This window comes from Corythoichthys intestinalis, chromosome 14 (assembly GCF_030265065.1).
Source record: "Corythoichthys intestinalis isolate RoL2023-P3 chromosome 14, ASM3026506v1, whole genome shotgun sequence".
Lineage (NCBI taxonomy): Eukaryota > Metazoa > Chordata > Actinopteri > Syngnathiformes > Syngnathidae > Corythoichthys > Corythoichthys intestinalis.
The window spans coordinates 32,980,609-33,006,267 of record NC_080408.1 but is presented as its reverse complement, the minus strand read 5'-3'; the positions used below and the strand labels follow the sequence as shown (position 1 = coordinate 33,006,267).

The 25,659-nt window shown below is 38.8% G+C and overlaps 1 protein-coding gene across 3 annotated transcripts in view; it reads left to right on the top strand.

Moving 5' to 3' along the window:
• Positions 1-25,659, top strand: part of LOC130929715 (low-density lipoprotein receptor-related protein 8-like) — a 139,857-nt gene that overhangs the window by 100,436 nt on the left and 13,762 nt on the right. For all 3 annotated transcript variants that reach the window (XM_057857129.1, XM_057857127.1, XM_057857130.1), the window contains 7 exons: positions 2,930-3,049; positions 3,309-3,434; positions 13,054-13,225; positions 15,683-15,910; positions 16,830-16,948; positions 17,243-17,382; positions 23,805-23,946. In XM_057857129.1, the coding sequence (XP_057713112.1) occupies positions 2,930-3,049; positions 3,309-3,434; positions 13,054-13,225; positions 15,683-15,910; positions 16,830-16,948; positions 17,243-17,382; positions 23,805-23,946 (1,047 nt within the window). The remainder of the gene's footprint in view (positions 1-2,929; positions 3,050-3,308; positions 3,435-13,053; positions 13,226-15,682; positions 15,911-16,829; positions 16,949-17,242; positions 17,383-23,804; positions 23,947-25,659) is intronic.

Below are 25,659 nucleotides of genomic sequence, written 5' to 3'. Positions count from 1 at the left end.
ACGTGATCGGATGCCGATCGATCGGGACATCTCTAATAACAGCATTATTTTTTTCAGTAGTGTGTAATCTATTTAATTACTTTTCTCAAGTTGGCAACGCAGTTACTGAGGATGTAAAGGTGCGCGCTACTATGCGTTACTACGCTGGTTGAATGACGTGGGAAAAGTCTGAGAGACACGGACTCATGGAGACGAGAGAGCAGAGCAGGAGTGGGCAGGAGGGAAGGGAGTTGTGACGCCGTTGCAAACGTGATGCTAGTTGGCTCCAATAATACTTGACTGCAGCCGATAGCCTACAAACTACGCCCACATTATGCTACGGTAGAGATAACATGTATATAGAACTAAATTTGAAATCAGTAAACAGCCGCCATCTTAAAGCAGCAGACTTCTCAGGAAGGCTCTGTTGTAGAGCACCATCCTAGCAAACCTCAGTAACTTTTTATCTGAAATACTCTTATATCGGCAAAATTTCTTTAAATGATGAAACAGTTTTAAAACCTTCACATGTTGAAGGTAGACAGAAGGTGAACTAATGCAATAATGGGAGCAATTTTAACAACTTTAAGAGTTGATTCACAACATTAAATGACTTCCAAAAATAGCAAAGGTTAATATGTTTTTTGTTTTTTGTTTTTTGGAATGAAAAAAAAAATTGAAAGGTAACACTAAGCCTGTCGCAAAATGCAATAATTCCATTTATCGCACGATAAATAAAAATGAAGGCGGTAATTTTTCCGCTGCGATTTATCAACTCGTGTGTGGCAGACGTGCTGTTCAAAGTTCAGATTCCTTGTTACCAACTGCGCAAAATGCATCTTCATTCCAGGTCCGGCAAAAAATAGCGCCGGAGCCAATCGTTCCCATTATATCTTATTGTTCAACGTATACCGGCTGCGTCAGTGCTCCGGATTGACTGCGGACCATCTCCGGCGTGCCGGTGTTGTTGACGTGTGGGCGCTCCCGTCAGGGGTGACATTTGACGCGGGGCGGCTATTTTTCGTCACAACGCCGGATATTTACAACGAAGTCCGCCAAAACATTTTTACCGACTTGGCTGCTACGAACAACCTCGCTTTCACAACGGACAGCTGAATGGACATGATGAACATTGAGTGGCAAATTAAAAGCGCTTTGCTTCAAACTCGTCCTGTTTATGAAAGTCGATTGTCATATGCTGGTGTTGTGCAGTAATGAGCAGACGTGACTTCTGTGGCGTTTGCTAACTTTTTTAATGCGCGCACACACTAGATATCGTGAAATGGCAAACTAGATGTGCTACGTCCCATGCCATCGGCTACGTGAGCCCAGAGTGATTATGGGACACGTAGTCCATATACTACATCGATGAATTATAAACCGCCATGACTGAATGGAAGTTAAGAAGGCCAAATCAATCCATACGAGTTACTATAGATAATGCTGCAAATATTGTTAATTCAGTACGTGACACAGATGGATTCGGACCACATATAGGATGTCTTGCTCATGTAATAAACCTTGCTGCTAATAGAGCTGTAGCAATCAACAGTGTGCCCCGCCTCACTTTACAAACAGTAAAGATTGTTCTCAGCACTTTTATACAAAATTTCTTCAGATCAGTAAGAAGTAAGCACATAAATATTATGCACTAAAATGCATGTCTATATGATGGCAATTTCATTTTTGCTCGTTAGCCCAAAAAAAAAAACAAAAAAAAAACTAAACAAAAAATACAATTGTTATTTTTTTTTCAGCGCATTAAATGAATCGGATCGAAAATTGTGTCCCCCGTATCGAAAATCGTACCGAACCGTGACTTAACTGTATTGTTGCATCCCTATGGAACACCATTGTAGAAGCTATGTGGGGAAAAGTTTTCATTTGCCTAAATGCTTAAGTTTTAAGTACAATTTTATTTTTATTTTTTTTATTTGAAAAACACATTTTAGTTTTTCTGTGTTTCTGTGCGGTATTAATATTGTTGTCTTTTACTTAAGAGGCATGGTCCATTGTTTTTAGTTGTGATTCGTTATAGTATTCAAGTATTTTTTAATTTAAGAGTAAATATTTATCACATGTAAATGGGTGTACTTGATCTATTAATATATACTGTATTCTCACTGTGTTATTGTAAATTGGTTTTTAAAAAAATGGGGGGGGGGGGGCGCAATAATATCTCATATCGCATTAATTTATTAGATAAATTATCGCACACTAAAATTTGTTATCGCGACAGGCCTAGGTAACACCAGTTACTTTGTCAAGTAACTAATTACTCTTACATTGAGTTAACTGATTGACTAACGCAATTACTTTTTGGGAGAAGTAATTTGTAACTAATTACTTTTTTAAAGTAAGATTAACAACACTGGTGATATCACTATCTGTTTGACGGCCATGTCGGGAATTCACTACTGCTTAACATGTCTGAAGGCCTCACTGTAGTAAGACTTTGAGTCCCACTTTCCCTCAAGAAAGGATTAACTTAATTGGATGACTTTCTAAGCTTCAAGAAAACATCTCTGTATTTGATGAGTTACCAGTAGTAACAGGACATCAATTCTGTTACAGTTTCCCGCCTTTACTTCTTCTATTTTAATGAGACTATTGAAGTGGCATATAGGTTTGCTGCAAAACCGGCATCTAAGGATGTCTGCTCAAAGCCTCCAACATGAGTGCATGAACTGATGAGTGATTACGAGTCTCCTTGATTTTTGAGACAATTTGATATGGATCAGAGAAAAGAGATGGAATTGGAAATGGCGAGCGGTACACGACGATAGATAACTGGAGATGAAATTGTTTGAGGATAATCGTCCTCTTGTACCTGTATCTTTACCAGATATCCGACACCTGCATCAAGTGAGGCTTGGACTTCTTTTGTATGAATGCATTGATCATATCTCATTATCTTGTTTTTGATTGGCTGCATGCATTGCTTTTTTAGGTCTTAATGAGTGTATGATGAACAATGGTGGCTGCTCTCACGTCTGTATGGACCGACCCATTGGTTTTGAGTGCCAGTGCCCTGTCGGCTACCAGCTTCTGGACAAGAAGACTTGTGGAGGTAATTCTATACTGTCATGTCATGTTCACACCCTTTTAAAACATGTTTTAGATCAGAAGATTGAAGTAGTTGACATAGAAACATCCTCCTACCAAACTTAACACAAGATCATAACCCATTATGGTCCTTGTCTTTCAGAAATACATCAATGTAGTCATGCACTCATCTGGTGCTGTTCCTGGGGATGTATATATCACTTTCTGTCTCTGTCTGACTGTCCCACAACTGATTGATAACCTATTTCCTTACCTCCCCATAGACATTGATGAATGTGAGAACCCAGATGCCTGCAGCCAAATCTGCATCAACTACAAGGGAGATTTTAAATGCGAATGCTATGAAGGGTACGAGATGGATCCTGTCACAAAGACCTGCAAGGCAGAGGGTGAGTCTTAAATCATTAATTGCGAAAAAGTGCAGGTCGTGTGACATGATAGTATTTCCACTGAGAGTTTTTATAGATGAGGCTCATTTGTAACCTGACACACCACGTGGTTCTTGCTTTTCTTCACAAATCCGTGGAGAGGAAGCGCTAAATGATTGGGTTAAGGAAATAGCATTCAGGTTCAGGGAACCAAATTCAAGAATAAAATGGCAGAAGTTTTATAAATGAGCAATACTTTTTTTTTTTTTTTTTTACTATAGTCAGTGGGAATTCAGCATACATATGCAAAACCGTTGATGATTATGTCTGCAAAAACTGGCAAAACCGCTGCTAATTTTTTCCCTTCTGTCTTTGATTAGGAAGTGACTTTAGTACATGCCATGTGCTTATCATTTTTTCTAAAACCACAGTATGATGGCTGATCTACTGTTGAATCTTTTAATACTGTATATCTGAATGCAGGTGCTGACGGCAGCACTCTGATTAACCATCATGTGTAAGCGTATTGGGAGGGGAAGGGAAGATCTGATTTAGCATGATTGATGATAGTACTAGGCTTGTCAAGATATACCTTTGCTACTTATGATTTGCTACAAGATTTCTGGTTTTTTAAAAAATTGGTTGCAAAATCTTTGTCACCATCGTTTACAAGCTTTTTTCCCCACAAATCACATTGTTGAATTCGTCTAAGCATTTTGTTCCACAGTGTAAAACTCATATTTCAACAACCAGTCATGTGAGGTTATTGTAAATGCCATGCACAGAGTAATTTCATGCAATCGCCGGTGGAGCCAGGTCACAGATTTAAAAATATGTAAGCAGGTCCATGAGTGAAACATTCAGTCGTGTTTCGTTATGATTCAGTGTGTGTCTTCAGGGAATACTTGCTGAGCCATGGTCAGTGCTAATCATATTTCATTCAATTTGGCCTCCAGTTAGTTAATTGCTAAATTTGTGCTGAATAAATAGGACCGCTAAAAGGCCAACTCATGTGTCATGCCGCAGGCAATCTTTAGTAGTGAATAAAAAAGAAGCCAAATTCTCTTGACTAGGGATGTCCTGATTGCATATTTTTGCACCCTAGTCCGAGTCACCTGATTTTGAGAATTTGCCGATTCCAAGTAACCGAAACCGAAAAAAGTATATATATTTTTTTATTTTAACAAAACTTCCAATCATGCTACAGTACTGTACTTTTTACAATATTCCCTTTTTTCCCCCCTTTATTCCTGCTTTTTCCGGGAATGTTGTGGGGTACTACCGTATTGGCCCGAATATAAGACGGCCCTGATTATAAGATGATCCCCTCTTTTTCAAGACTCAAGTTTGAAAAAAGACTTTTTGAACACCAAATTTTTATACATCCGTACATCCGTAACAAATGATCTTAACAATATATTTGAGAGAAAAAGCATGTTATTTTGCGTCATTCAAATCTTGATATCTGAACATTTAAATATGTAAACTAAAGTGTAATCACATTCGTAAATGAATGGCTTCTGGTTTTTGAAATGTAAATAAACCAAACTATTGTCATAAAACAACAAAATTGCAATAATTGCATTAAACATCAAAGTTAAGTCTAACTGTAACTGAAGTCTTGAAACAAATCTGAATAAGGAAAAACATTGCAATAAAATAATGCAAAAAGTAGCTGATATCTGTCATGTGTCAATGATATCTGGCGCCATCTAGCGTCGTGAATGGGGAGAGTAGCTGAGATCTGTCATAACAGAACGTCGCTTCAGTGATATCTGGCGCCATCTAGCGTCCTAAATGGGTATAACGTCTAGACCGCGGATATAAGACGATCCCCTCTTCTTCAGTCTTATTTCAATGCAAAAAACACCGTCTTATATTCGGGCCAATATGGTAAATGTATTTATATTTTTGTATCTTTTGTCGATACCATTTTATGTCTGGATTATTTTGTTACTTTTTAGCCCTTAAAAAGTAAAAAATATCTAAATTAGGCCTCAACGATACTAGAAAAAACTATATTTGCGATGTTGTGGGCGTGGGTGGGAGTTGCGATATATTGCGATATTAAAATTTGAATAATTTTCACCAGTTAACTTGAATAGCTCTGTTTGGGATCGGCCTGACTGATATTGGAAAAAATGAACATTGCGATATACAGTATATTGCCAAGGCTCCACACTTACTTTTTGCATTGGATGCACTGGTGTGCTCAACTTTTTTCTTAAGGTGCACCAGCACAAAATGTAGGCCCACCCACATTTTTCATCACATAACCTTTCACGCCATACTTTTAATCACCCACTATAACATTCATAAATTCATATGAGTGAGTCCACTTAAATTCGCTCATGCTGTGAGGCTGAGAACAGCCTCTCACTTACACAATGAATGAGTTGGAACAGCACACTTCAGACTGGGCTGCAAGTTGAACGATGATTAACTCATTCACTCCCAGCTATTTTCACCGGAGCAAGGCCCTTCGCTCCCGGCCGTTTTACTGGATTTTGACTGATTTTGCAAGGCCCACAGAAAATTCTGTTCTATTGCTATATAAACATGGAACCCACCAAAAGAAAGATTAGACTCTCTTCTTTCAGCAGAAAAAAAGTTATTTCATATCATTTTCCATTCTTTAGAAATCAGCATGAGAAAATAGCTTAGTTTGAGCAATTTTCCAAATTCTGATGAAAAAACTGAGAAATTGAGCATTTTGTGAAAGCATACATTTCAAACATAGCTTTGACGTATACACAGCTATTTTTTCCTTTAGTTACATCCCAAACATCTGAATAATGTTTTCCTTTTACAAAATAAGATAAACAACAAGACAAATAGAGCTTCTGATCGCAAAGCAACAATTTATTAACACACTTTGAGCGCCTTGAAAGGTGGAAAAGCGCTATACAAGTATAACACCATTTACCATACACATAAGTAAACTATTGAACTGTTGAATTATTTGCGCACATAACAATGGGGAAGACTCTCGGCTGCTCCCGTGGCTAATCTGATGAGTCCGGATCAAGATCGATCTCACTTTTTTTCCATCATCTTCATCGTTGGTTTCAACCTCGGGCTAAGGAGTAACGCAACGTGAGCTCCGCAGAATGCGTGTGGAACCTGACGCTGTTGTGGACGTCACCGTCTGTCTCATCAAGATAGATTTTTTTGAATCCTTCTTTGACGATGGTTTTGTTTTCTTTTCAAAACACTCCTCCAGTGTCATTTGCCTTTTTTTTCCCGATCGTTCTCCACATTTTTCTCAAATTCTCACGCGTTTTCACAAGATCCCTCCAACTTCCGTTTCCTGACTATTTTTCTTCACTTCCTTTCTTGGCCCGAGATGAGTTCTTACCAAATGCACTACTGAACTCGAGTGGCCAATTTTATTGCTTTAAAATGGGTTTCGAGCCTTGTGCATTATATTTTATATATATCGGAACCTATAGATGCCTCTTGTAAAAAATAAAAAATAAAAAAAAAATGCAAAAGACATAAATACGTTTTTGGGACACTGAAGCAATCAAAAATAGAACGTATTTATACGTTTTTGGGAGCAAATGAGTTTACATGATGTGCCTTTCATCGGAGAGCTGCTGAGGCTTCTCTGGCCGGATCAAAGCTACAAACCTGTCAATCAACAATAACTTTAAGTACCAAACGCCAGCTGCACTGGTGACCAAGAAAAACAGTTTGCTCGCACTGTTTAGCAGGAGGGAGGGTGAGAGGCTGTGGCGTTGTACGAACATGAAGTAGAAAAACATAAATATATTTTTTAAAATTAAAAACTCAATCTTTTTCAGCCGATTCTGATCCTCTGAAAAATGGCCCGATTGGCGCGATTTCAGATCACGTGATCGGATCGGGACATCCCTACTTGACACATTTCTCTTCAAAAGTTTCTTAACTCATTAGCTGTTATTGACGGTGATAGACGTCCAAATATTTACCGTGGGAATGATCACTGCAGGACCCTCCTAAATAGAATGGATGTCCATTGTCGTCAATAGGAGTAAATGGGATAATTAGCTAGATGTAGGCTCTCTTACTCTCAGGCTTCCTCCTCCAGTCAAGCTTGGCTTAATTTTTAAATTGCAGCACTGTTTCTATGTGGGTGTATATTCTCTATATTGATGTGTTGTTTCTGTGTGACTGTCACTTTGTGAATGCTTGGGGATACCTGAATGTCTGGTTGAGTGTCAAGATGCAGCAGCGCCATGCTTTTTCGAATGAAGGGGGTCTGCTGTTGGGTCCTTCAAACCAGCAGGGAATCATTTGGCTGTCATCTAAATTGACGCTTTTTAAGAGCTCCCATCAGCAGCGGTAGCTAGCCGGAGTAGTAGAAACATTTGTAAGTGTGATACAACTTGACATTGACACTGACTGTCTGAAGGAAAACAGTGGCAAGTGAATCATTAAAAACGGAAATCTGATGTCTGCCTCTGGAGAAAAGTGCCGTCCAGTTGCCATCCTATTAGCGCATGCAGAGCTAAAAGCATGGGTCAGTGGAAAGGTTGTATCCAGTTCTTTAAACCATTCTGTACAGACAAAACATTTGGCTTTTTCCCGGCTGGCTGGAATACAAAATAACAACATTCTAAGTATGCCGCAAGATCTTGTTCAATTGAGGGTCTAATTAAAATGCAAGCTGGGCGACCTCATCACAAGCGGAAGCTCTAAAAATAGACTAGACTACCCCCAAATTGCGACAAGGACACACTTGGGTGAAGGCAATTGTTGCTAATGGCCACTCACTAATGACATAATAAAGTTTCTGCATAATTCTGACATAAAAATCCCCAATTTCTCTTCGTTACTTTTTATCTAAACAAGTACATTCTTCCTATGTAGTAGCAACTTCAAACTAGCACGAGAGATGTCAATTTTCATACTACATGTCTCTATCTCTGAGGGTATTTTTACTAACAGCCCTTCTTTATTCTTACCCAGAGGAATTTGTTGAAGTCAAAGGAGAAAATATATTTGAAGATTTGCCTTATCCCAATTGTATTTTTAATGCATTGCAGTAAGATTTTGAAATGATACAGTTGCAACACAATAATAATACAATCGGAATGTTAAAAAGTATTCTGTTGTGCTGTGCCACAAACCTCCAGTCGAGCTTCAAGGAGCTTTACCTATCAGTTGTTCATTTATCACACCTGAAAGACAGGTTTAGGATTTGGAAGGATCATGTGTTGAATGGAAATCATCCGTGTTGTTGGAAAGAATATAAATACAGAAGCGAGAACTTGTGATTAAAAAGGGAACTACTGTAGATTTCTGCTTCACACCAAAAACAAAAACAAGCTTAAATCACAGCTGGAAACGTAGATCACTTTCAGCTACAATAAATGTTTTATTCATCATATGGATACATCCATTTCCGTGCATGTTTACATTGTTAGCCTTTTCCTACCCTTCTGCAACCAACCCTTCATTGTAGAACCTTTAAATCGCATTGGTGAAAGGCTATAATAAGACATGTGACGATTACCAGTTTCAATGTATACCGTGGTGTGAAAACGTCAAGGTTTCGAAACCACAAAAATTTTCCGTCATACCCTTCCTAAGGTGTTAGCTATTTTTATGTCCTCAAAATACATTGAGAAATCACTCGCCTGCAGCTGCAAGGCTCAACCCTCCCCCACCGGTTGTCGCTCAGTGTCAGTGAGTCAGTTGTGCTACACGATGGCTGAAGGAGGTGAAACTCCTGAACTTTTTCCCTCATCGAAGTAAACGAAATCACTGGTATGGGAATACTTCGGCTAGAGAAAAGTTGCAGACGGCCGCGGCTTAGAGGAGGAGGGCCAACACAAACATGTTTGTGGAGGGTGGCTGCCGCGGAGGCAATACCTCCAATATGATTTCGCATTTGTCATGAACGTTTCCCACCAGCTACGAGAGTTAACTCCAGTGTGTTTAGTGTGTCTAGCGGTGGTAAAACATGCAGTTTTTTTTCTGTCTGGCAACTGTCTGTGTTGAGAAAGAGAGTGTGTGTATAATGTAGCGAGTCATACACATGTGCTTTTTATGGAAAATGATGCTTTTCGTTCTGACGGTAATGATTTTAGGCTGTGCCTGTGGTTCTAGGCTCACCTAAAGGATGATTTATTTTAATTAGAATATTTTGTCTTTTTTTTTTTTTTTCTATTTAACTTAACATTATACTGTACTTCTGTTCCAATTTTTTAATGTTTTGAAAAATAAAAATCCTGTTCAATGGAAAAAAAAAAGTTTAGTTTATTTTTAAACCCAGATATTTCAAAGTAACACATTTTAGAGCTGCGACTGCAATATCGTGATACTGTGAAACCGTGATATTTTGGCTTAAGGTTATCATACTATCAGAATATCATACCGGCACATGACTAGTTATAACTGTCTATAGACCCTACCCACCGACGTCACAAAATCACGTGCTCGCTGTATGGTTCCGCCCACTTGTCCGTCATTTTGTGTCTGTATTATCAATGGTCTCAATTGATCGAGCAATTTATAATGCATTTCATGGAAGACCCGGTGCTTTCGGATGCCGTAAACTCACTTGATGCGTTGCATAAAAGGCGTTATGTGGAAAAGCTTCAGTTTATCCATTCGCCAGATCCATATTTGATGCCTAAATCGATGTTTTTTGACCCGCTGTCTCCGCCGTATTTGCCTGACATCTGCTAGCTACCCTGAACTGTACAACTATCTTGTCCACACAAAATCAGCCTATTCTCACAAAAGTTTGAAAAACTTTAAGAGCTTGGAGGCTTATAAATACTTCGTTGCTGGTTGGGTGAAACAGGTCCTTGTCCACGAAAATTCGGCAGGAATCTATCTTGTGCTTGGAAAGGTGAGTTACGAAATTTTCAATTCAAAATCTTTTGTTATTGCTAACATCCACTGTCAAGTCTAATGTATTTCATGTCGTTTGTCAATGGAGTTAGGGCTTTTAATGTTTATATGGTTTAGCGATAGCACTCTCACTACCTACATACGTGTATGTTGTCGGCGATTAGCCTAGCAATGATCTTAATTGTGGTTGTCAGCACAAAACCCTCTAAATATATATGAAATGCATCTTACCAGATATAAAATGACTACTACGTAATCTGTGGTAATCGTTTGGAGCCCAGTTTTCTCGTCGAATTGCAGCAGCCCATCTCGCTCTCTTCTCTCCGGGTCTCTCTGAATCCGGTAGAACTTCAAGTCTCTCCGTCTTCTCCGTCTATCTTCTCTGTTATTGCAACCGACCGCCACACACGCCTTCACCATTTTGATTATTAATGTTAACGAGCAGAAAAACACGTCGTAAATAGGAGGAATGTACGTAGCCGTAACAGGGAAACATGATGTGTTGACGGACAATTGGGCGGCACCAGTTAGGAGGAAGGAGTTGTGACGTCACGTGGGTAGGGTTTATTGTAGTTAAATTATGTTTGTGGTTGGTAACATCGGTGAGCCTAGCCCACCTGACTTTGGGCAAGAGTTGTACATCAAAAGCTAATTGAAACACAATACATATACTTTAGAATCTTTAGTCAGTAGCCAAACAAACTGGCAAACTTTGCAGCAAGCCTTGCACTTTACGAAAATCAGGATTAGTGCTGCAACGATTAATCAATTCACTGGAGTAATTTGATTAGAAAAAAAATCGAATTAAAATTTGCTGCTAATTCGTTTAATTAAAGTGGCGTTTTAATGGTTTGTTTTGAAAGTGTTTGCATTTATTCTTATTGATTTGCCTGGATACACATCCCTCTAATGGCAACAGTGAATATGACATGACTAATTTCACATGGCTGAATCCAGCTGCTCCCTGTTAGGACCTAGACAAGCTTTTGTTTGTTTTTTTAATGCATTAGTAATGTAGTTAATAGGTATATTAAGCCATTTTAATGTGTGAATGTGTTTTAAACATTTGTTTTGAGCATTGAAAAAAAAAGTCAGTCTTTTATAGCATTTAAGCTAACGGACATTTGGCATGTAAGCTAGCCAGTTGTTTTTTTGTTGTACTCAGATCCTCATTTATTATTTTTTTGTACCATTTGAGGCTCAGCTCAGGTTTTTAGTTTTTTATGTTCCTTATCCGGTTACTCGATTGTTCGAATTAACTAGTTCATCGATTAATCCACTACTAAAATAACTGATAACTGCAGCCCCAATCAGGATACAACAGCTGATATCCTGTCTATGAAACTCGAACCTTACATGTTTACTTCCCAAAGTACATACAAACCTGGGCAAAAAAAATCTGAGTTTGCATAATATTTTATTCTTGAGTTATATACAGTACTGACCATAAAAAAACAACAATAATTTTATTCACTAGTAAACGGAATTCTGTAACCTTTTTGTAGAAAAGGACAAACACATGAGGTAAGGCCCTATAAATGTTATAATTCCATATTTCTTTTGTTGACAGTCATGGTTTGACCTTCACAATAAGAATTCTCACCATGGAACTCATTATCATTTTTTTAATCCACTAATGATATATTACCAACGCTAAAACTTTTTTTTCACCTTAACGTGACCTGAGAATGACCATCAAAGATGACAAATTATTTCATAAGGAACATACGTCAATCCCAGTCACAAAGTAGATTTAAGCAGCAACCACCTCCAACAATTGATAATTTAACATGCACCCAATAACCCTTTCATAAATGTTTTTGGCAGTAACTGGGCAAGGACATGTAAAAACATTCCAAAATTTGAATATGCTCATATTACGTATTTAAAAAATATATATATGTATTACCTTCCTTGGTTAACCCTTTTCTAACCTGACAATCCCGCTATCAGGATTTCCCTAACAAATTAAGCATTTGTTAATGCTTTTGGCACTTCGAACAGGAAAAGTAGTTGAGGTTGCTCAACACACAACATCAGTGTTGTGTTTGGCAGCCCTTTTAATTTTCGTCTTAATCATAGTCTTTTGCACGAAAACACTTATTAGTGTTAGTCATATTTTAGTCATTTCAAAATGTGCTCGCCTTTGTATAATTTTTATCGATGAAATGACAAATACTCAATAAGTTTTCGCTCTAAAATTCTGAACTTTTAGTCCAAAAATAAATATATAAAATAAATAAATAATGCCTTCCGACAATTTCGTGATGATAATTTACACTCAGCAGGAAAACAGGAAATTATTTTGAACTAATTAAACACACCTGGACGCCACGAACTGTATGTAAAAAAAAAAAAAAAAAAAAAAAAAGTCAGAGTTTAAGACGACGCTCTCAATGCTAAATGCTAATGCAAATGCTATGCTAAAGCAACGAGTTACATTTAGTGTGCGATGATCACTCATCAAAAAGGAACTCATGACTTATTATGTGTTGTGAAATACTTCAGCGTGACTTTTGTTGGCAATATAAAGTAGTGAAAAGGAGGCTGAAATTTGCAAGAGGTGAGTTTGCAACTTTAGGCAGAATGCAGAAATGATGCACTCTGTGCCATTATTTCAAATTTCTATTTTTTTTTTTTTTTTTTTTTTTTTAAATACAAAATTGACCTTAACTAGAAGATTTTCTGCATGTTAATGTAGTCAATGACCATATGAAAAGACCTGAAAAACAACACATCAGTTCACAGTTAGCATTTGAATGGTAAAACGCTAAATAATCTTTTTTCTTTAAAGGAAAAAGCCCTTACCTACTGTTCACTAACCGACATGAGATTCGACGTATCGACTTGGTGAAGAGGGACTATAGCCAAGTGGTTTCAACCCAGAAGAACACTGTGGCTCTTGACCTTGACGTGGCTAATAACCGAGTCTTCTGGTGTGACCGCTTTCATCGGAAAATCTACAGGTATGACTAAAACGGAACGTGTGCGATCCAGTGATGTGTTCACATTTCATCTCAGAACATTTTGACATTTAATTGGACAAATCTTGGCTGTGGTATATATCCTCTTGTCGCCATCCTAAATTAACTTCCTCCCTGGAGTGAATTTCAATTGGAACAGCATTTATATAGAAAATTTTAGCTCTCCTGGGAATATAAATGGGAAATTGCTGTTTTGGAGCATGTGTGTCCGGCCTTCACCTCACACCTCTGTCATGGGGACATCCTTTGCGAGAAGTGTGTGAGGCCTTGTCTATTTTGATAAGTGGTCCATCCAAGAAAGACTTTTAACCCCTGCATGAACCTGCTCAAAGTTAAGCTCAAGGTTCAAGCGTCACTGTGACACAATGTAGGATAAATGATAGGTTCAGACATTAATAACATTTTTGTCATGCATACAGTGTATCACAAAAGTGAGTTAACCCCTTGCATTTCTGCAGATATTTAAGTATATCTTTTCATGGGGCAACACTGCCAAAATGAAACTTTGACGCAATGAAAAGTAGTCTGTGTGCAGCTTATACTAGTCCTTCTAAAAAAATTAGCATATTGTGATAAAGTTCATCATTTTCTGTAATGTACTGATAAACATTAGACTTTCATATATTTTAGATTTATTACACACAACTGAAGTAGTTCAAGCCTTTTATTGTTTTAATATTAATGATTTTGGCAAAAAAGTCAAGAAAAACCAAAAATCCCTATCTCAAAAAATTAGCATATCATGAAAAGGTACTCTAAAGAAGCTACTAACCTAATCATCTGAATCAACGAATTAACTTAAACCCCCCTGCGAAAGATTCCTGAGGCCCGTGTCCAGTCCAGTGTCAAGTACCCACAATCAGTGATGTTCTAGGGTGCCATGTCAGCTGCTGGTGTTGGTCTACTGTGTTTTATCAAGGGCAGGGTCAATTCAGCTAGCTATCAGGAGATTTTGGAGCACTTCATGCTTCCATCTGCTGAAAAGCTTTATGGAGATGAAGATTTCATTTTTCAGCACGACCTGGTACCTGCTCACAGTGCCAAAACCACTGGTAAATGGTTTACTGACCATGGCATTACTGTGCTCAATTGGCCTGCCAACGCTCCTGACTTGAACACCCTAGAGAATCTGTGGGATATTGTGAAGAGGAAGTTGAGAGACACCAGACCCAACACTGTGGATGAGCTAAAGGCCGCTATCGAAGCATCCTGGGCCTCCATAACACCTTAGCAGTGCCACAGGCTCACAGTGCCACGCCGCATTGAAGCAATCATTTCTGCAAAAGGATTCCCGACCAAGTAGTGAGTGCATAGCTGATATAATTAAATAAAGGTTGACTTTTTTTGTATTAAAACACTTTTTTTTATTGGTCGGATGAAATATGCTAATTTTTTTAGATAGGGATTTTTGTTTTTTCTTGACTTTTTTGCCAAAATCATCAATATTAAAACAATAAAAGGCTTGAACTACTACAGTTGTGTGTAATGAATCTAAAATATATGAAAGTCTAATGTTTATCAGTAAGTTACAGAAAATAATGAACTTAATCACAATATGCTAATTTTTTGAGAAGGACAAGTATAATAGAGTTAATTTATTTTCCCCTCAAAATAACTCAAAATATAGCCATTAATATCTAAACCCCTGGCAACAAAAGTGAGTACACCCCTATGAAAAAATGCATATCCCTAAATATCCAAATTGAGTACTGCTTGACATTTTCCCTCCAAAATGTCATGTGACTCGTTACAGGAGTGCTGTCAGTATTGCTACAGAGATTGAAAAGGTGGGGGGTCAGCCTGTTAGTGCTCAGACCATACGCCGTACTCTACATCAAATTGGTGTGCATGGCTGTCCCCCCAGGGGAAAGCCTCTTCTGAAGACCTAGGACATGGTTCCAGTAATACATGTGCTTTGTGATATGTCATCGCAAACTGTTTGCGGGCTTTCTTGTGTACCGTCTGCAGAAGAGGCTCCGCTCGTGCGCCCGTCTTGCCGGAAAACAAAAGAAACTGTGGCACTGTCATAAATCGTCGTATTTTAAGCACATCGTCGGATGTAGATGCAAATGGCGATGATGTCGAAAAGATCATGTGCCGACGCGATCGTATGTCGAGGTACCACTGTATTCAAATACCTGCACAAGGTAGAGGGTTTAACCAGCGTTTAAATTCTCTGCTGCTGCTGCTGCCCACTCCCACTCACCTGGGTTCTGTAATGGAAAACAACCAGAACCAGCAGTACAGCGTGACAGCATCCTGCCCTCTTTCCAAAGTGCAGTCTTGTGTCCGTCCAAGAAATGACTAAAACCTGGCGTAAAGTTTTGTCAAACTTCATTGCATTGCATGTCTTATTCTGTGTATAGTTTGAAAGAAATAAGTGGCAAAAAGTCATCAGTTTGTATTTTGAGTCGCTTGCAATGCACCCCCCCCCTGCAGTGCCTTCATCCATGAGGCCAGTGACCCATCTCACCAAGTGCAACTGGTGGAATCGTCGCTGCAAAGCCCGGCTGGTCTTGCTCTGGATTGGCTTCAACACAACCTGTATTGGACAGATTCTGGTGACAAATCAGTTTCCGTGGCTTCAGTAGATGGCACCAAGCGACGTATCCTCATCAACACTGATCTGAGTGAGCCCAAAGCCATAGCACTGGATCCCCATCATGGGTGAGGTGTAAAATGTGTTCATACTAAAGATATGTATGCAGGGACAAAAGACACACAGGGACACATCCTATTGATTAATATTCAATATGTAAGGAATTACATGGTAAATAAATCAGGGGGACGTGTCATCAGATGGAATTATTTGATGATTTGTGTATTGTATTATGTAAGCAATGTAAGAAGCCATTTGAATTGCTGTAACATATTTGAAATTCATATATATATATAAGGTTTGCAGCTCAGGCTAAAATTCTGTATGGATTTTCATCACAGAACAAAATAAATCATACGCATGCAGAAAATGAAGCACAAAGAATTCTCAATGTGACGGCTAATGACAGATTGTATTTGCGGAAATATGTATTAGTGCTGTAAAATAGACATTTTTATCACTGTATAGTGCTGCAGCGGATTGTTGATTGATATCTACATAATTCTTAACACAGCTGGGAGTGCGAGTAAACCAGGAGGAGTAGCTAGTCAATTTTCCACTGAATAATTGAATAGAGAACAGAAAATAAAAATAGGACTCACATGCAGATCATCCTCTGCAAATTGAAAGGAATTAAGAAAACATGTTTATGTTGCTAATGATACAGACCTTTATTGCCAATGGCGTATTATGCAGAAATTTGATAATCACAATTAAAGAGGACCACTATATTTTCACAGCTAATAAATATGCATTTAAAGGCAAGCAACAGAATGTAAACTCTTAATTACAGTTCATTTTTTCATTTGTCATAACCCTTACAGCTGTACTATATTAAATGTGATACATCCCAAACCAGCTGTAAATAAAATTCAAAAAGATTAGAATTCAGTAAGACAAGTAAAATATAACATTAAGCACTTACATATTTTTTCTGCATTTGCACATCATGCTAACTACTAAATCCTCTTGCTTTGTTTCATCTAGTTTCATGTACTGGTCCGACTGGGGCACGAGAGCCAAGATAGAGAAGGCCGGGATGAATGGAGTGGACCGGCAGGTGCTAGTGGCTGATAACATTGAATGGCCCAACGGCATCACTTTAGGTGAGAGCAAAACAGCTGGTTATCAAGCCATACAGTTAAGTCAAATGTGATTTATAATGACAATTTGAGTCAGATGAGGCTTTCAAGTACAATGGACTCTATGCACGCACACTTGAGGTCGCCATTAAACATTGAAGAGAGCTTATGCGCGACACATTTCGAACTTGTGTTCATCTAATCGAGATAATCTTCCGTTCTTCAACATAATCAATGATGGGATTTGTTGGCCAGCGTGCACTGCGCAACTCGGCCTTGTGGGCAGAAAGTCAATTTTGTCTGTGTTTATGTTGTCAGATGTGGCTAACCGTCGTCTATACTGGGTGGATTCCAAGCTGCACCACATTGCCAGTGTGGACCTGAACGGAGCGCACCGCAGAACACACATAGCATCCGCAGAGAGGCTAGGACATCCCTACGCTCTGGCTGTGTTTGAGGTTTGTGTCCAGGAGATTTATAGGCTGTAACCTCGCATTAGGTTTCAAGGCTTATGCATGGCCAAGTGTCAGGGGTATCATCATTCTTAGCTTTTATTAGAATAGCATGCTGTAATGGTAAATGTATCGTACATTTCAGCTGGTCCGTTTTTGTCCTTGTATGTCTGATCCCCACACAGCCAACATGGAATGTCTTTGTGACTAACCGCGAAAGAACCCTCATTTGTCCTCAGTAATACGTACAGTGAACATCATCGCAAGGGATTTATTCAAGATCTACCTGCAATACAGAGAGGCCATGAAACCCTTCCAAATATCTGTACCCCTGGCTGTCACATTTTTTAACATAAAGGTTGAGCTTTTTTACAATGCACACACTTCCCAATCACTTATTATCAAGAAATGGGAGGCCATCGTATATCACGTTGCGTAAACGAAAACTTTCAATCACAAAGTTCTACAAAATGAGCAAAGCATGCTTGCTTCAAGCCACTCATAATAGAATTTTACTCTGAAACAGAAAGATAAAAAATGTTTAGTTTACTTTTGTTCATCTAAATAGGAAAATGTTTAACCCATAATTTACTGGTAGCCCTAATTTCATTGCGCTTGCTAAGTGGCACAAAAGTTTGACATCATTAAAAAAATAATAAAGTTCTGTAAATTATTTTTCATAACTTTGAATGCCATTTTACCAGGTTTGTATTGAAAGGTCTTAGAATGTCATTTTTCAAGCTATGTAGTCTGTCATCTTGGCTCGGGTATCTGCAGAAGTACAGGTCTCTTTAAAGGGGACCACGGACAGAAAGACCTGTAGTTCCTCAAAGATAAATGTTAGTATGAATTACAATAATTTGATATTCAAACCCTTCTTAATGTTTTCGTTTTTATAAAATTTGAAAAATTAGTTTAATTAGTAGGTCGCCATTGGGGCAGTAACGTCACTGGGCAGCGTTACCGTACTTCCACAGTGTCACTCCTTAGCTGTATAAACATGTCGTCGGTTCTGCCCTTCCAATTTGAACCCAAGCGGAAAAGTGATGCAGCACAGCATGTCGATATTTCACAAAACGAGCAGCAAAAATAAATAAATAAAGGTCTTCAGCAAGATTCACATTTACCATGCAACAGACAAGCGCGTAGACCACAGGACAATACTTCCACATGACGTTAGTCATGATTTTCCTTATAAAGCAATCGCAACCCAAAAGCGATGTCTATCTGTGCAGTAAAACCTGAAAGGGAAACGCAACTGAAAAGAAAATGCGGCTGGCTTGACCGCGGAATTAGAAAACGCGGCTCACTACAGTTCAGACAGCAAGCAGACAACAATAACATAGAGATTGCGTAAAAGGGTTTATTGAGCATGCAAAAAAACCAAGCGATTGTGAAAAGGGAGACACGAAAAGGGTCTGTGACAGGATCAATTTTTTAAAAATCCGAGGGAAACCCCGGTGAGAGGCAGACAAACGGGAAAAAAAAAAAAAAAGGCAATTATGCAACTAGCAACAAAGGGATATACAAACTGTCAAATGGCAGCAAGTCAATATCTCGGCAAGCCGCCTAGTATCGGTTCAAAGACACTGCTGATGAGCTGGAATTGGATGCAGGTCAGACGTTGGGAACTCATCCCACATCTCTGTAACAAAACAATCTGACCAGCAGCAGAATGTGACAAAATCCTGCCAGTCGTCATACTAGCTTAGCTTGCTAGCTAGCACAACTATTCTCCCAGTCCAGTCTAGTCTTGTTTAAATAATGCTTTATTTATTTCCATATGTTTATAACGTGCTACGTTTTGGAACTGGCAATCTCCGGACTGCTTTTCTCAGTGCTCAGCGCTCACTATATTAATAGGCATGGAGGAAGAGCGAAGATGGCTGGTACGTGCATAGTAATGCACAGTGTGACGTTTCACCATGACTAATTTCCAAAACTTAATGTTTGTAGTATGAATTTACTTGCCAGCATGATTGCAATTTAAAAAAAAACAAAACAAAACAAAAAAAACACAGATACAGATGCACACAGAAACCAAGGCCTATTATGCATTAAACAGTTATAGTGTTGGAAAACGAATTTAGTGCCTCTTAAATGTTGGTATAAAATTCAAACCATAAGAGAAAAGTCTTTAAAGGTTGCTAGTAATGTTTGTTGTTTTTAAATCGTGGGCGGAATCAAATGCACAGGGAGAACGTTGAAAGTTGAGGTTTAAACTAGGGCTGTCAAAATTATTGCGTTAACGGGCGTTAATTAATTTTTAAAATTAATCCCGTTAAAAAATTTGACGCAATTAACGCACTTGGCCCAGCTCAGACAGATTTAAATGACAGAGGAGTGAAAGGCCCACTTGTTAATTGTGTTTTGCGGCGTTTTGCTGCCCTCTGTTGGCGCTTGGTTGCAACTGATTTTATAGTGTAAGTAATTATTGCCATCAACAATGGCGGGCTACAAGTTTATTTTATGATTGAAAATTTTACAAATTTTATTAAAACGAAAACATTAAGAGGGGTTTTAATATAAAATTTCTATAACTTGTACTAACATTTTTCATAAAGAACTACAAGTCTTTCTATCCATGGATCACTTTAACAGAATGTTAATAATTTTAATGCCATCTTGTTGATTTATTGTTATAATAAACAAATACAGTCCTTAAGTACCGCATGCTGAATATATATATATCCATCTTGCGTCTTATCTTTCCATTCCAACAATAATTTACAGAAAAATATGGCATATTATATAGATGGTTTGAATTGCGATTAATTACGATTAATTAATTTTTAAGCTGTAATTAACTCGATTAAAATTTTTAATCGTTTGACAGCCCTACTTTAAACTGAATTCTGACTGTTACAGCGGGGCAAATAAGTATTTAGTCAACCACTAATTGTGCAAGTTCTCCCACTTGAAAATATTAGAGAGGCCTGTAATTGTCAACATGGGTAAACCTCAACCATGAGAGACAGAATGTGGGGGAAAAAAAGCAGAAAATCACATTGTTTGATTTTTAAAGAACTTATTTGCAAATCATGGTGTAAAATAAGTATTTGGTCAATACCAAAAGTTCATCTCAATACTTTGTTATGTACACTTTGTTGGCAATAACGGAGGCCAAACGTTTTCTGTAACTCTTCACAAACTTTTCACACACTGTTGCTGGTATTTTGACCCATTCCTCCATGCAGATCTCCTCTAGACCAGTGATGTTTTGGGGCTGTCGTTGAGCAGACACGGACTTTCAACTCCCTCCTCACCCCGTGGCGTCAAAATGATAACAACAACGATGAGCAAAAATCCCAGAACCACACGGGGGGACCTAGTGAATGACCTCCAGAGAGCTGGGACCACAGTAACAAAGGCTACTATCAGTAACACAATGCGCCACCAGGGACTCAAATCCTGTACTGCCAGACCTGTCCCCTCGCTGAAGAAAGTACACGTCCAGGCCCGTCTGCGGGCCGCTAGAGAGCATTTAGATGATCCAGAAGAGGACTGGGAGAATGTGTTATGGTCAGATGAAACCAAAATAGAACTTTTTGGTAGAAACACAGGTTTGGAGGAGAAAGAATCCTGAATTGCATCCGAAAAACACCATGCCCACTGTGAAGCATGGGGGTGGAAAAATTATGCTTTGGGGCTGTTTTTCTGCATAGGGACCAGGACAACTGATCTGTGTAAAGGAAAGAATGAATGGGGCCCTGTATCGAGAGATTTTGAGTGAAAATCTCCTTCCATCAGCAAGGGCATTGAAGATGAGACGTGGCCGGGTCTTTCAGCATGACAATGATTCCAAACACACAGCCAGGGCAACAAAGGAGTGGCTTCATAAGAAGCATTTCAAGGTCCTGGAGTGGCCTAGCCAGTCTCCAGATCTCAACCCCATAGAAAATCTGTGGAGGGAGTTGAAAGTCTGTATTGCCCAATGACCAGTGTTGTTAATAACGGCGTTACAATATAAAGGCGTTACTAACGGCGTTATTTTTTTCAGTAGTGGGTAATCTAATTAATTACTTTTCTCATCTTGGCAACGCCGTTACCGTTACTGAGGACGGAAAGGCATGCGTTACTATGCGTTACTATATTGGTCGAAAAGTCTGAGGGAGACGGACTCACCGAGACGACAGCAGAGCAGGAGTGAGGCGGAGGCAAGAAAGTTGTGACGCCGAGCAAACGCGATGCTAGGTAGCTCCAATAATACATGTTGTAGCCGATAGCCTACAAACTACGCCCGCATGTTATGGTAGATATGGTAGACATGGTAGATATCACATGTACTGTATATAGATATAACTAGATGCAAAATGGCAGACATGGCACTTAATGCGTTAGTAGACAGCCGCCATCTTAAAGCAGTAGACGTTTTAGGACGGCTCTGTTGTAGAGAACCTTCCTAGCGAACCTAAGTAACTTTTTATCTAAAATACTTCTAAATCGGCAAAATCTTGACTTGAATCTATCTTTAAATGATGAAACAGTTTTAAAACTTTCATATGTCGAAAGTAGAGAGAAGAGAACTAATGCAATAATGGGAGCAATTTTAACAACTTTTAACAGTTGATTCAGGGTAAAGGGTAAATTAGGGTAAAGAATTGGGCTCGGGCCAATTGTACCAAAAACCTTCACAAAAAACTTCACATAGTGTGGCCAATGTAATTATCACCAATTACTTTGCCAAGTAACTAATTACTCTTACATTCAGGTAATTGAGTTACTAACTCAATTACTTTTTGGGAGAAGTAATTTGTAACTATAATTAATTACTTTTTTTCAGTAAGATTAACAACACTGCCAATGACAGCCCCAAAACATCACTGCTCTAGAGGAGATCTGCATGGAGGAATGGATCAAAATACCAGCAACAGTGTGTGAAAAGCTTGTGAAGAGTTACAGAAAACGTTTGGGCTCCGTTATTGCCAACAAAGAGTACATAACAAAGTATTGAGATGAACTTTTGGTATTGACCAAATACTTTTTTTCCACCATGATTTGCAAATAAATTCTTTAAAAATCAAACAATGTGATTTTTTTTTTTTTTTTAACATTCTGTCTCTCATGGTGGAGGTTTACCCATGTTGACAATTACAGGCCTCTCTAATATTTTCAAGTGGGAGAATTAGTGGTTGACTAAATACTTATTTGCCCCACTGTATTTCAACTCTTTGCTTTGACCGTCACTGGTGAAGGTATGTCAGTGGGAGGCTCCTGTGCGTTGGCAATGTTTGTGGTGACTTTGACACATTGCAGGACATGGGCTACAATCGTTCTTCAATGACACCAAGCTTTGCTATTTCACAATTACATAAAATAAAATATTCACTCACTTGACACTTCCTTCTTCAGCAGGGTTCTGACGAGCATGTGTGCAAAGAGGTATATTTTAGTCAGGAGGCAAGCTTTCCCTATTACTTCCTTATTCCAAAATAAGCCTTATTTCTACTTAAATCAAACATTCACTCACCTGATACCAACACATTCACACGGTGTGTCGAAGCTAGAAGTCATATTGCAAAAAACTGCGGGCAACGAACAGGAAATGGGGTTCATTGAGAACCAGGCAAAAATGTCAGCTCCTGCCAGCAAGCAAGCCTCGAAAATTGCCTCTCGGCTGGCTAAATGGCGATCAGCGGCAGGGGGAACGGAGGTTGCGGGAAAAAAGTGAAAAAAGACAGAAACTGCTCATGCATCAAATGGATAGTACTTAACCGCGACAAATGCACATGTGTGCTGTACTGTAGATTTTGATAATACTTTATTTATTTCCCTTATATTTATAACGTGCCACATTTTAGAAATGGCAATCTCCGGACTGCTTTTCTCATTGGTCAGCACTCACGATATTAGTGGGCATGGAGGAAGAGCGAAGATTGCTGGTATTTGCATAGTAAGCCACAGTGTGACGTCTCATCATGACTAATTTCAAAACCTAATGTTTGTAGAATGAATTTACTTGTCAGGATGATTGCAATAAAAAAAAAAAAAAACACGCAGATAAGATACGTCAACAAAGCCTATGGTATGCATGAAACAGTTAAAAGTATTGGAAAATGAATTTAGTGCCTCTTAAATGTTGGTATAAAATTCAGACCATAAGGGAAAAGTCTTTAAAGGTTGCTAACAATTTTTGTTGTTTTTAAACCGTAGGCGGAATCAAATGCACAGGGAGAACTTTGAAAGTTGAGGTTTAAACAGAATTCTGATTGTTATATGTTAAAATGCCTTGGGCTAATGTGTGTTTTTAATTGGAAAGCAGATTGGACTGATGTTTGGTTCGTCACATTCATTGTGAACCAGGGCACACAAAAATGCACATGATCAAGTAATGACTGTTTTTCTGAAAACATTGTTAAATGGAAAGTTTTTTCAATCTATTCTCTTGGGGGTAATTTTGTATTAATTCCTTCTATATTCTTCTGTAGGATCGTATTTATTGGACAGATCGAGACAAAGCATCGGTCTTCATGGCTAACAGGCTGACGGGTCAAGACATTCACACTCTTGCTGAAAACCTCAACGACCCACATGACATTGTTGTCTTCCACCAACTGCGACAGCCTCAAGGTGTGTGTGTGTTTTACGGTATAGGCACACTGCATTTGCACACATTCGCGTTTGCTACATCACACCCTTTGACACTGAGATTGTGTGTAAGTTCAACCACTTCTATGCGACCGCTCTGTGGGATTGTGTCAAACCGCATGCATAAATAAATGATGAGGTGAGGTTTGTGAGTGTGGTGTACTCATCAGCGCGCTAAGCAGCCAGTGATCTCTCCAAACTTGCTGCCAACCTGATTTCCTCACGGAATAGTGTCAAATTGATTCATCACGCCGTTGGTGGCTTTGCATTTTTTCTTTTTTTCCTGCTGTTTATAGAATTGGATTGCTGCCTTACTTTGCATTTGTATAGATTTGTGCATTAACTTTGACATCACATGTGTTTGAATGTAAAAATACTTATCTTTTCTAAGGCTACGTTCATACTACAGGTCTTAATGCACGAATCCGATTTTTTCGTGTTTTTCCGACTCGAGTGAGGCATTAACTTGACGGTCTGAACGTGACAAGTCGCATAGAACTGGACCATTTCAAATCCGATCTGGGTCACTTTCGTATGTGGTTCAAATCCGAACTGGGCCACATTTTTCCAGACTGTTGCGGCGGTCTGTACTGTCCACTCTCCCAAATCGGATTTCATGCAGCAATTACGTCATCAAATAGCGAGAGAGACGCTTACCGTAGCGGTGCCGCTGTGCGTTATTAGCGCCTAGCTTGCAGTGAAGACGGCTTTTGGGGAAGGGCTGGGCTTGACAACAGTCATAAAAAATAAAAATGGGTTGAGGATAAACCTGAGAATGCTCAGTTTTCTCTTTGCTCCAAGTGAGCAATATTTCAACATTGCCTACACAGCCGAGAGTCGGGGCAAACTGCGCATATGTGTGTGTGACATGCAGGGACAGTGCGTGCATGCTATCGATCCATATAAACTTTGAATATAAGCCTAAACGGGGATTATTTATGTCTGTTATTTGTGTCCTCCTTTTGAAAAGCAAAATATGATATCCCTGGAATGACGGATGACGTGTGTCATTTGTTTTGATGCTTCTGCGCATGCGGGTCTTCATGCTCAGCGCGTGTCGGACTCCGAATTAGTGCGCATGCGTAATACTTGAACGGTCTCAATGGACAAAGTCAGTCTGAACGGGCACGCCAAAAAAACGGATATGACAAAAAATCGGATTCATGCAGTCTTTCAGTTAAGTAGTTTAATGTATATTCTGATGTCAGTCAATGCATTTGGTTCCCAGGCCTTCTGCTGGGACTTATCCAACTTAATTTCAATTCTTAACTTCACTTACGCCTGTCGCAATATGCAGTAATTCAGTTAAGTCAATTAAGTCAAGTAAGTCAATTAATCGCACGGTAAATAAAAATGAGGGCAGTAATTTTCCCGGTTGCAATTTATCCCCACGTGTGTGTGAGTGCATATAATCATGAGTGTGTGTGTTTTCGTGTGCTGCGTGCACTTGGCACACGTATGTGTTGATTGCATATGAAACTGCATTTCCTTTTAACAGATGTTTATTGGTCATCAACACACCGTAGAATTAAAGTTTCAACATACAAAATTAGGAAACGCTTCTATATGAAACATTGTAAAACTTTAGCATTGCTACATTGAGGCTTATGGAAAAAATACAATGTACTAATCAGGGCTGCAACTATCGAAAATTCTAGTAATCAAGTAATCGACTGAAAATTCTATCGATTAATC